General features: G+C 39.6%; 1 protein-coding gene across 1 annotated transcript; it reads left to right on the top strand.

The window, feature by feature from the left end:
• Positions 1-293: 293 nt before the first annotated feature.
• Positions 294-10,645, top strand: LOC122646453 (eukaryotic translation initiation factor 5A-2-like). The gene is made up of 5 exons (XM_043840010.1): positions 294-542; positions 9,766-9,888; positions 10,021-10,077; positions 10,160-10,234; positions 10,384-10,645. Exons 1-5 carry the CDS (start codon positions 420-422, stop codon positions 10,486-10,488), a joined length of 483 nt encoding a protein of 160 aa, XP_043695945.1. The 5' UTR covers positions 294-419; the 3' UTR covers positions 10,489-10,645.
• Positions 10,646-11,080: the final 435 nt, after the last annotated feature.

The following is an 11,080-nucleotide window of genomic DNA, read 5'->3' as shown; positions in this document are numbered from 1 at the left end:
AGAGATAAACAAAGAGATGTTAGCATACCCTACCCCTGCGGCTCAGCGAAACTTTTCCCATAGAAAATATGCTACAATAGAAAAACAAAGATGCCAAGATGCCATACCTGAAGCATCTAGAGCCCCTTCGGTGGAAGATATCCGATCCATTGATCCAAGGGTTACGGAGAGCGGTGCTTGGTGCGTGTGTGCGTGCGTGTGTGCGTGTCTGAGAGAGACTGAGAAGATAGGAAAGGGGCCACAGGATTGAAAAGGAACCGGATTATAAAGACATATATTATATTATAATATATAATATATAAGATGGGAAATGTCAGGTTCTTTTGTTCTCCTTCTTTTCTTCGTTTAGCTTAGAATAGCAGAAGAGGAAGGAGTGGTCGCTGGCTGTGCGTGTGAGAGAAGGAAAGAGAGAGTGAACGATGTCGGACGAGGAGCATCACTTCGAGTCTAAGGCCGACGCTGGCGCGTCCAAGACCTACCCTCAGCAGGCTGGTACCATCCGCAAGAACGGTTACATTGTCATTAAGGCCAGGCCCTGCAAGGTATCAATCGTCAATCCATCCCCGTCTGAATCTTTTCTGTCTCTATTTGCTTATGCTCTGAATTGTTTTCTTGAAGTGGATGGTGATTTAGGGTTTCATCTGTTTGTGGAAAGATCTCTGTTGTTTCTTTGGTCCTTCACTATTCTAATAGCTAAAGGCGAATCTGATGTGGTTCCTTTCGAATTATGGGTTTTGTTGCTGTATTGGTTCTTGTTTCATTAACAATTTCGCCCGATATTTACCCATGTTATCTCTTCTCCTTTCTTCCATCTTCAAGTTTGCATTTTTCGCCCGTTTCACTTAAATTTTCTATCTGGATTCTGTACTTGTTCGTCTTCGTAATGGTAGTCTCGATCCCTTCATTATTTGATGCTGTTTTTTATATGAGTTCTAAGCTCCCGCAGGCCTCCTATTTCGTGTAATGTTAAGAGGAATATGTTTTGTTGTACTAGGTAACCGAATTGCAGGTTCCGTTTGTGTGGTGTTTCTCTGATTTACATTGGGTGATCTCTTTTTGCTCGTTACGTCTATCTTGAGTTTATGCTAACCATGACGATCACAGGGATTTTGGTTTCCTCGCTTAAATTCTATTGTATATTGGACCTCTTTCTGGGGTCGATTGTTAATTGATGTCATAGGTGGAATTCTTTTTGCACCAAATTTATCTCTTGTGCTATAATTTTTTTTTCTAGATATACCTTTTATTGCCCTTTTCTCTTTACATATTAAAAATATTCCTTTTTACAAAGGACTTGGCCGAAGATCTTTTGTTATGTACCCCTTTTACTGATAATAAATGGTCCATTTAGTATTAGCACCTATCTATTTTGTATTTGATATGGGTTCCAAGCTTCCACCAGCCTCCTATTTAGTGTAATGTTAGAGGAATATGTTTTGTTGTACTAGGTAACCGAATTGCAGGTTCCGTTTGTATGGTGAGATTTACATTGGGTGATCTCTCTTTCTGGTTACGTCTATCTTGAGTTTATGATAACCATCATGATCACAGGGATTTTAGTTTCCTTGCTTCAATTCTTTTGTATACTGGACCTCTTTCTGGGGTTGATTGTTAAATGATGTCATAGGTGGAAATCTTTTTCCACCAAATTCATCTCTTTTGGTATAATTTTTTTTCTTCTAGAAATACCTTTTATTGCCCATTTTTCTTTACATATTGAAAATATTCTTTTTTACAAAGGACTTGGCCGAAGATCTTTTGTTATGTACGCTTTTTACTGATAATAAATGGTCCATTTAGTATTAGCACCTATCTATTTTGCATTTTTTGCCATATATTAGAGAACTTTCGTTTCATTATTTTGAGAGATTTAATCATTGTAGAATCTAGATCAGCTAGCTCATCCTAGGTCTGGATGCCCAAATTGCTCACTTACCTTGCTAAGACAGGTTGCAATTTAAGGATTTTCCATTGTATGTCTTGCTATATATTATCCTTGTTCTTAATGGATCTCTCATTTATTAGCTGGCTACAGGGTTATAAGTGCTTAGCAGCTGCAGTAAGAATGTTTGGCTGGGTGTTAATGAGAAATACTAACTAGGATTGGGTGGAAAAAAAAATTAGGGTAATGCAGTTCAGGATTCTCTTTCCCTAACCCTTTTCCTGTGAGTCTGTGACGTCGATTCCAACTGAAAGTCAACCCACCCCTTTCGATTCTACAGGCAGCCCCATCCTCTTATTCTTCCCCATGCCCGTGACTTCGTTTGACAGAGTTCAGTCAAAAAAAAACAAGAAGCAAAACCCTATGTTGTCCCTGTTTTCTTTTCCCATTTTCTTTCCCCAACCCACTACCCCCCACTGAAACCTAACCCCACTGAAATCCCAGTGACAAGCTCCCACAACCCTTTCTTTATTTTTCCCCTTCCTCAATCGAACCCCTCTCTTGCCCAGGATTCTGCCAGCACCCCAAAAAAAAAGTGACGAAGAGAAGAGAAAGAGAACAGAGAGCGAGAGCCAGAGCACAGAAACAAGGAAAAAGAAAAAAAAAGAGCAAACAACAAATTGCATACCTGGGTCCAGGGCTTCGCGAACACCAAGTCGAACTCCCCAACCGCTGTCCAAGTCGAAGACAACGTCCATCCACCATAGTGACGAGGCCTAGTCCGACTCGAACTCCATATCCGCGAGTCTTCCGTTGGTAGAAGATGAGTCCTTTTTTTTGTTTGATTGGCTTAATACTCCTTTTCCCCTTTCTTTTGTTATCTTCCAATTCTACCCCACTCCTACCCCTTTTAAAACGTGACTGCTTTTCTAGTTTTTTTTCCCATATTGCCCCTTCACCCCACTTACTCATTTATTACTCCCAAATCGCCTCCTGCTTACTCATTTATTCCAATTAGTTCTTATTTCTTTTTTTTTTTCCAGAGTTGCCCCTCCCTTCTATTCTTATGCTACTTTGTCTCTCTTTTTATTACTTTCCAAGTTTGCCCCTCCCCACCCATCGTTACACCGCACTTTCTTTTCTTCTCTTTAGTTTGCAATCCAGTAAATTACAATTCTACCTTGGTATCATAAACCCAATACATCATGGAGGTTGATCGATATGATTTAATCCTTTCGATTAGTGTGACTGCAGACTGAACTTTTTAATTTGAAGACAGGTTTTCGGTAACTTGCTGAGAGTAATAACACCTTCTATGATAAGATATCATGCATGATACAATCGTCAGAAGGCAGATCAGATGTGGAAGAAAAGGTAGCAACGATCAAACTGACATATGCGGTCTGATCGGGGTTGAAGTTGAAGAATTAATCGACGGTCCAATTTCAATTGTGAAACTCCACGATCAGGTTCCCATCGAAGAGATGTCGTTTGCTAACGACCATCAAAAGATCGTGTTGGTTGATCATGAGATGCGTTGGATCATCGCCCCATCAAAGCTGATGTTTGAGGATACCGATCGAGTGGTACTGATTCTCTCATTTTACAAAACTCGTGGACGAGTTTTTCTCAACAGCGGGGGAATTGATGCAGGTGCACTCCCATGGATCTACCCGAATTCGTTTGAGAACCCAAACCAAGATGAACAGGGTCCCAACCTTGTTCTAGTTCAGTAGGATATTTAGGATTTATTTTATTTGGGACAAATATATAATCTTTTATTTGGGTAGCTATTAGACATGTAGGGAAATTTCCAATTTGAGTTTTATTGAGTTTCTATTTTAGTTAGTCTAGTTTTAGGAAGTAATTAGGAATCTTTGTTTTCTGGATTTTATAAATAGATGTGTAACCAACGATTGAAGCAGATTGAAAAGATGATTTGAAAACCGAGATTGGTTGTGCCTGTGTGGCTGGTGGTGCTTGTGCACTCTTCTCCCCCCCCCCCCCCCTCTTCTTCTTATGCGATTTCTTCTCTACCCCCTGCAACTCTAATTCTTTCCAGTATTCCCTTCTCTCCTGCACCGGCCGTCCACCATTGCGAAGATGAGATTGGCTTATGCTCCTGTGTTAATAACTGTATGCACTTTCATAGATTTCTTATCATGCAATAAAGTACCTTTCGGAGAGATTTCTGTACTGGTCCATTGGAGAATGGAGTAAGGCTAACTAAGTCGGTTTCAGCCTCGTCATCAAGACCATAATCGGTATCATCATTTGGTTCAAACGGATGAGGCTCATAAACCTCTACATCATCCTTATCCCTACCAACGTCTCAACCATTGTCACAAGACGAGTCTTGTTGGGACACATTGCCGAAGTGACCATTCTTGCCACAATTGCAACACACAATGCTTTCCAACCACTCGTCACCCTTGGGAAACTCTGGTTTCTTTTCTTCACTTTTACGAGGTTCAATTATCCTTTCTTCAATCTTGAGAGTAGAGTTGTAGGCTGAAGAAAGCTCAATTATTTCCTTCAAATGACTGTACTTTTGTTTGGCTGTCTTGGCATATGCAGTTGCCACATCGACTGATCTAAAATCACCATTTGTAAGTTCAAACCAGATCTCTATATTTAGTCCATTGATGTACCTCAATTCTCGCTGTTGATATGTCTCCTGGAGTCTGCATTTGGAGAATAATTTGTGGCACTCCATGGTGTAGGTGTCCACAACTTTACTACCTTGATGGAAGTTAACCATCTTGTGGAAGAGCGCCTTCTCAAACTTGAGAGGAAAAATTTCTCCTTCAATATCTGCTTCTTATCCACCTAATTAGTGACAGTTCCAAGTTGGCTCATGAACCTAGATTGTAGCACGTCATCCCACCACGAAATGCATTCCCTATGAATTTGATGATGATAAGCTCTCACTTCTTGTCATATGAGAAGGACTTGTAGGAGAAAATCTTCTCAACTTTAGTTAACAGTCAAGAAAATCCTCGGGTCCCTTCTCACTGTCAAACTCTTGAACCCCGACCTTGATGCCATAATCCCTGTCTGAATAACTGGTTCATGTTGTTGTCTTGGAGGCCTATCCACAATCCATAAAGTACCTAACTAGGGAACTGGTGTAGATGGCCATGCATCATTTTGCCTATCAAATCTCCTCACGGAGGCAAGAATCTCAGCGAAAGTCTTGTGAGTTTATTCCTGCCCTGCTAAAGTCTCTGCCATGAACTTGTGAGTGTCTTCGATGAACGTTTCAAGTTTAGCTTCATTTCTCTGCTAGTTTTCTTGTAATTCCTTGTACAACTTATGGAGCTCAAGGTGGGTGATGTGAGAGGGTCATGTCACAGTTAGATTCAGCTCGGAGACCAATTGATGCAATCCCAGGTCTCAAAACCCTACTTTGGGATCGGTATGGGCTCACAAGAATAATAAATAACTCAATTTAAGAGTTCAGTGGTAAAACTGTAAATGAATGGTAGCATAGTTGTCAAGGCACTGGCTAGTCATCCAGGGTCTTCCTGGGTCCAAGGCGACAACATGTTTTGTTGACACTTCACAAGTTTATGTTGATTTATGTTTATTGCTTGTTTTTTGATGAATATGCTATATTATATAATATTCTTTGTTTATTATATGTTGATTTCCTAATATTAGGTCATTACTAGCATAATTATATACAATTATCATTGCTATATTACATATAGCATTTACTACACGCCTAGGCAACGCTTAGGCAGGCGCCTTGTCTTCTAGGCGCCCCTCCAACGCCTTGGGTCACCTTGACAACTATGAATTGAAGTATGGGCCTTGAATGTGAAGAATACAGAATCTGCACCTAATGGGAAATAAATTTTGAAGAGGAGGGCTGTTGTGGAAATTTGAACAAATATGGGAATAAACAGAATTGACTTATGGAAGCAAAGGGCTGTTAACAAATATCAAAGAATCTGGCCTTCCTTGTAATTTTAAAGAATATACCTTATTCAATTTAAGATAGAGTATGAACCAGCGGAGACCAATGCTGGTTTCGAGTGAGAGAACTCACTCAACTTAACTCTGTTCAACCTGAAATTTCATGCACTAATTTGTGACACCTAGGGCTCTTAGAAACACCCAATAGCAGATACAATAATCAGGTGGTGTGTTAATAGTAAATGGCTGAAACACATCTGGGTGGTTGTAAACCAGATCTGATTATGGTTTCGATTCCAATTTCTCATAGTGGGGAAAGTATTGGGGGCCAAGGTTCTAGGGTTTTGATCATCCTTAAGTGTTGATTCAAACCCCTGACTTTGAGGCTGAGGAGCGAAAATCAGAGAGAGATTGAGTTCTCTCTTGTTGAACCACCAGTAACGCCTGAACAGAATATTTGAAATAAAGAAGAAGAAGAAAAATCAATATTTGAAGATAGAAGGGTAGGATGCTCTGATATGAGTAGTGTGTTCAGGAGCGGGAGAGGAGAAGAGGATCCAGCAATTGAACCATAGTTGTCAAAGTGCTAGGCAATCCAAAGCATTTGAGGGCCAGCAAAGCACTTAGGCGACAAAGCGCCCACCTAGGCACTTTAGTATTTTTTTAATATATCCTCGTAAAATTTGTCGTCATCTCAATCTTTAAATGTCCAGAAAGACTTTGGAAGCCTTACTTATACGTTAATTTTTTTACTCCTGTTCTTTTTTGTTATAATAAAATTGAATTTTAATATATTAATATATTAAAAAAAGATAAACAAATATCTTATTAAAGAAAGGGGGATTGAAGGAATTCTTGATAGATGCTGCGACAAATATTAATTAAAGAAGGGGGGGGGGGGTTGAGGAAAATAATATATAAAATAAGACAAACAAATATCATATTAAAGAGGGGGAGCTGAGGGCATTCTCGATGTCGATGGATTCTAGAAGTGGGGAATGGAGGGCCAGGGGGAATAACGGAGTAAAAACCACTCGTCCTCCCAGAAATGTGCTCTATGCACAATGTCGAAAGAATTGCGACTCTGTGGCTGCCTATTCTCGACAAGGCTGCGACATCGTTGAAGGGAGTGGCTGCGGCGCTGGAACTCAAACAAGTATGCTTCCTCTTTCTTTTTTTGTACTTTTAAGGTAGCGATGATTGCGTGGTGATGTCCGCTGTAACTTCTTTTCTTCGGCGGCAATTGTTGTGGCTACTGCTGCTACTACTTCTTCAATCCTCTTATTCTTCTACCTCCCCTTCCTTCCATCTTCATCTTTTTCTACTTATTGCTGTGCTGTATTGCTGTTATGGCGTTGGTGGTGGCAGCGGCAGTGTTTCTGTTGTTGTTTCCTTCTTATCGGGAGTGGGGGAGTCGAATCGCAGGGGTGAGCATGTGCTGCTGACACCAAAGTGCCTTGGGCAATTAGGTGACAGCTTGCCTTGGCCCGGATTTTCTGCCAGGACGCCTAAGCAGCTCCTAGGGAACACTTCGACAACTATGAGCTGAACTATCTTTCAACTCTCTTTCACTGGAGTATGTGGATACATTTAAAGAGAGACAACCATTCCTAATTGTACTCTATTTTGGAGGTTGAGTTTGAATGAAACTCAACACTCCATGACTCAATCCAATGAGTGCTAACAGAAAAAAATAATAATAATAAGGGAGAGGGTTCCAGCGTGGCCCCTGCTCCAGCGTGGGGGCCAATGGGAGTATGCACAGAAGCATCAACAAGGATGGGATTTCTGCCTTTCATGGGGGGGGGGGGGGGGCAGGGCAGTCATTTTGTACCCCTGTGTCTGGGTGCAGGAGCCACGCTGCCTTTCAGGGTTCTTTTTCTTTATAATAATAGTAATAATTAGTAAATGACAAAAATAATCCCCAAACAAGTAAATAAACCCCTAAAAACCCTTTTTGAGGTCGATCCAGTCCTGCAACTGCATCACTATTAAGTATCTTAATCTAACTCAAACACCTAACGTAATTACTAATCCTGTATATTAACTTCACCCCCACTTTATGTGGTTCTAAATTAGGTTTATTTCAATTAAGCCCAACAAAATGAAAGGCCCCACCTATAACATAACTACCTAACGTTTGTTTTGAGCCCATTGGACTGGCACCAACACCTTGTGGGCCTCCCAAGCTTATGTCTAAGACTCCATACGTGATTATAGTCTGATGCAACTGCATCACAGGGTCAACTGGTTGTGAAAGTTTCCTTTTGTGGATCAATTGTATGCACTGAAGAATTTCAACTCACCCATTACATAGGACAAATAATTATTAGCTTTAATCCAAGACCATAATTTGTTGGATGTTGCGACCTTCATTGTATTCTGCATAACATGTTACAGGCATAATTTCGTCTCATGTAACTATGCTTTTCTTTATAGCTTGTGCTCAACAACTTGCACAAAATTTTCCTTCACATTGTGAGTTCATCTTATGCCTTTGATGCGTGATCTTTAAATCATATTCTTTGCTTTATTAGTATTATGATAGAACGAATGTCTTAATTTTATGTTCACTTATGCTGAATTTGTTTCCCCCCTGGGCTACTTCTGGTATGTAATTTTCTTTTTCTTTTTCTTTTTCTTTATTGTTATATTCTTGGAAAGTTATATTATTCTTAGATGAGCTGGTTCGAGTTAAGTAGGCAGATCTTTGGGTTGGCTCTTGAGATCATCCTTCTTATGAATAAATAAATGGAAAATATATTCTTTCAAAACCACCTGTATGTGTTTCTAAATGATCACTCTAAGATACAAGATTCCTAGTGGGGCCTAGGAGCTATATGAGCTCCAAATTATATATATATATAATATTATTTATTTATATACAATAATTATCTTGTATGGTTTCAATAGTGTTTGCTTCTCTATTGAGTTGATTGCAAATCACAAGTCTTGCCACACAATTTTTTCAATTCTGTTACATAAATTGGTGAATTTAAGTATTGCATGTGGTTTCATTTCGATCCTTTGTGAAACCGAAATATTTCATGAAGTTCCACGAAATTTTGGAGAAACTTGGAACAATGGTTAGGGGTGGGTTTGGCAAGTGATTCTTTTGGAAGGAAAAAGAGTGATTTAAACTCCATAAAGTATAAGCCCAGAGAAATTAGAAGCTCATAAACACTTGCTATTTGTTACCCTCTAATAAGCAAAACTAGAGCAGTGGCCGCCAAACAAACGACAACAGTTCAAGTGAATAAAGCTAACCAATCTAATGCAAAACTTATTAATGATCAAGTGAAGAGTAACCTCAAAAGAGCACTAAAAAATGACAAACTCCTCTTTGCAAGAATTGTGAATGTCAAAGAAACTGCCATCCAGAGGCCTTTTTCTAAAAAAATAAATAAATGGCTGCAGGTCTTAGTTCATTCTGCTACAGTGACCTCCTTGTGGCTTCTTCGCCCATAACACACTATTGCAGATGCAAATATTCTCTTTGAGTATAAGTTGAGTGCAGCTTACTGTGTATGAATCCAAAGACTCTGGATGTAACTTGTTTTTTAACCTTAATGTGTAGGCATTATGTAGAGAAAAAAAATCTACTCTTAATCTCAAAAAGTGTGGTCTTTGCTACCTCATTTGTAGGCCTGTACATCATTTTCAAACTGTAACTTCTAATGGTAGTTTGTGAGATGCCATATACACTACTGCATAAGGCATTCTGACATATTCCTATTGTTGTCATTATTGTTTTTTATGTTCTTTATTAAAAGACTATCATATGTGTCCACTTGGTCTTGTAGGCTTTAGGACGTGTTTTTTCCAGCTGCATCTTTTATAATATAGGAAATGGAAAAATATGAACCGTCTTCCATTTGCTGCCTTTGTAATTGTTGGATAATCAGCTGCACACAATTTCTGATTTCTGATCTATTCTGAGGGATTTTTTTTTTATCATGCAGGTTGTTGAGGTTTCCACCTCCAAAACTGGCAAGCATGGTCATGCCAAGTGTCACTTTGTGGGGATTGATATCTTCAATGGAAAGAAACTCGAAGATATTGTGCCTTCATCCCACAACTGTGATGTAAAAGCTTCCTTATAATTTTTATAGTCCCCCAACCCCCAGCGCGGTCGGGGTGGGGGTTTATTTTGGTGACTAGCTTTCGTGGGTACTGGTGTAGAAGTTGATTAGCTGGGTAATGGTTTTCTCTTGCAGGTTCCCCATGTTAATCGCACAGACTATCAGCTGATTGATATCTCTGAAGATGGTTTTGTAAGTTGCTCTGTGAGTTTTGTGGTCTGATTTTGGGTTGTCGGTTTGTTTGGCAATCCAATTGATTTGGTGTTTGCTGTAGGTGAGCCTTTTGACCGAAAATGGTAATACCAAGGATGATCTGAGGCTTCCAACTGATGACAGTCTGCTCACCCAGGTGTGTAACATTTCCCATCATCTGTTGGTGTCTCTCAGCTTGTGGTGTTTTTTTATTCTGATAGAAACTCAGTATGTATTTTCATAATAGGCTACTAGAGGTTGGGTTGTTCCTATGAGTTGAATTTCTTTATTTTGGTGGTTGTGTAGATCAAAGATGGCTTTGGTGAAGGAAAGGATCTTGTGGTTACGGTCATGACAGCAATGGGGGAAGAGCAGATCTGCGCCCTCAAAGACATTGGCCCCAAAAATTAGTTACTTCATAAAAGTATAAAGCCATAGGCTAGAGAAACTGTTTTTTCTATATCTTTCACCAGTGAGGAGTTTTGTGCGCTGTGTGGTGCAACTCATAAACAACTAAGATGATCTGGGATATATGTAGTTTATAAAGACTTGTTTTCAGCTTGGTATCAAACCTATATGGTTATTCACATACTTCATATTTTACCTTTCTTTATTAGGCAATAGGCACCATTGCTATCGTTTATATTCTCCTTATTTCTATTTGAAGCAGTTTGGGTTATAACTTACCGGAGTTAAGCTATCGAAGAGTTTTCTTTCCATCTCGTTTGCCCTAATGAGGTAACGTTTCATGAACCCTTTATCTCCTTCTGTCTTGCCCTCTCCCATCGCTGCCGATTGAGTATTGCTGGCATTAGATGGGTTAAATTGTTAAGTGGCCATTGCAGCGGCTGGCTCATCATTGTTTGGATTTGCTGTGCTGACTGAAACCTTTATTTTGGAAAATTTGGTTTCTAGAACAAAACCTTTTCTCTAAGTTTTTTCTCCGCTGTTTGTGCATGTAATACTTCTCTCATTCTTTGCTCCGTCCACCATGATCCTTGGC

Source organism: Telopea speciosissima, chromosome 11, assembly GCF_018873765.1.
Source record: "Telopea speciosissima isolate NSW1024214 ecotype Mountain lineage chromosome 11, Tspe_v1, whole genome shotgun sequence".
NCBI lineage: Eukaryota > Viridiplantae > Streptophyta > Magnoliopsida > Proteales > Proteaceae > Telopea > Telopea speciosissima.
Note: the sequence above shows the minus strand (reverse complement) of the source record. Positions and strands in the feature narration are given on the sequence as shown.

Coding starts and splice junctions, on each gene's coding strand:
- LOC122646453 (XM_043840010.1), top strand. CDS start 420: ATGTCGGACGAGGAGCATCACTTCGAGTCTAAGGCCGACGCTGGCGCG. Junction 9,889..10,020: donor CTTCATCCCACAACTGTGAT/GTAAAAGCTTCC, acceptor TTTCTCTTGCAG/GTTCCCCATGTTAATCGCAC. Junction 10,235..10,383: donor ATGACAGTCTGCTCACCCAG/GTGTGTAACATT, acceptor GTGGTTGTGTAG/ATCAAAGATGGCTTTGGTGA.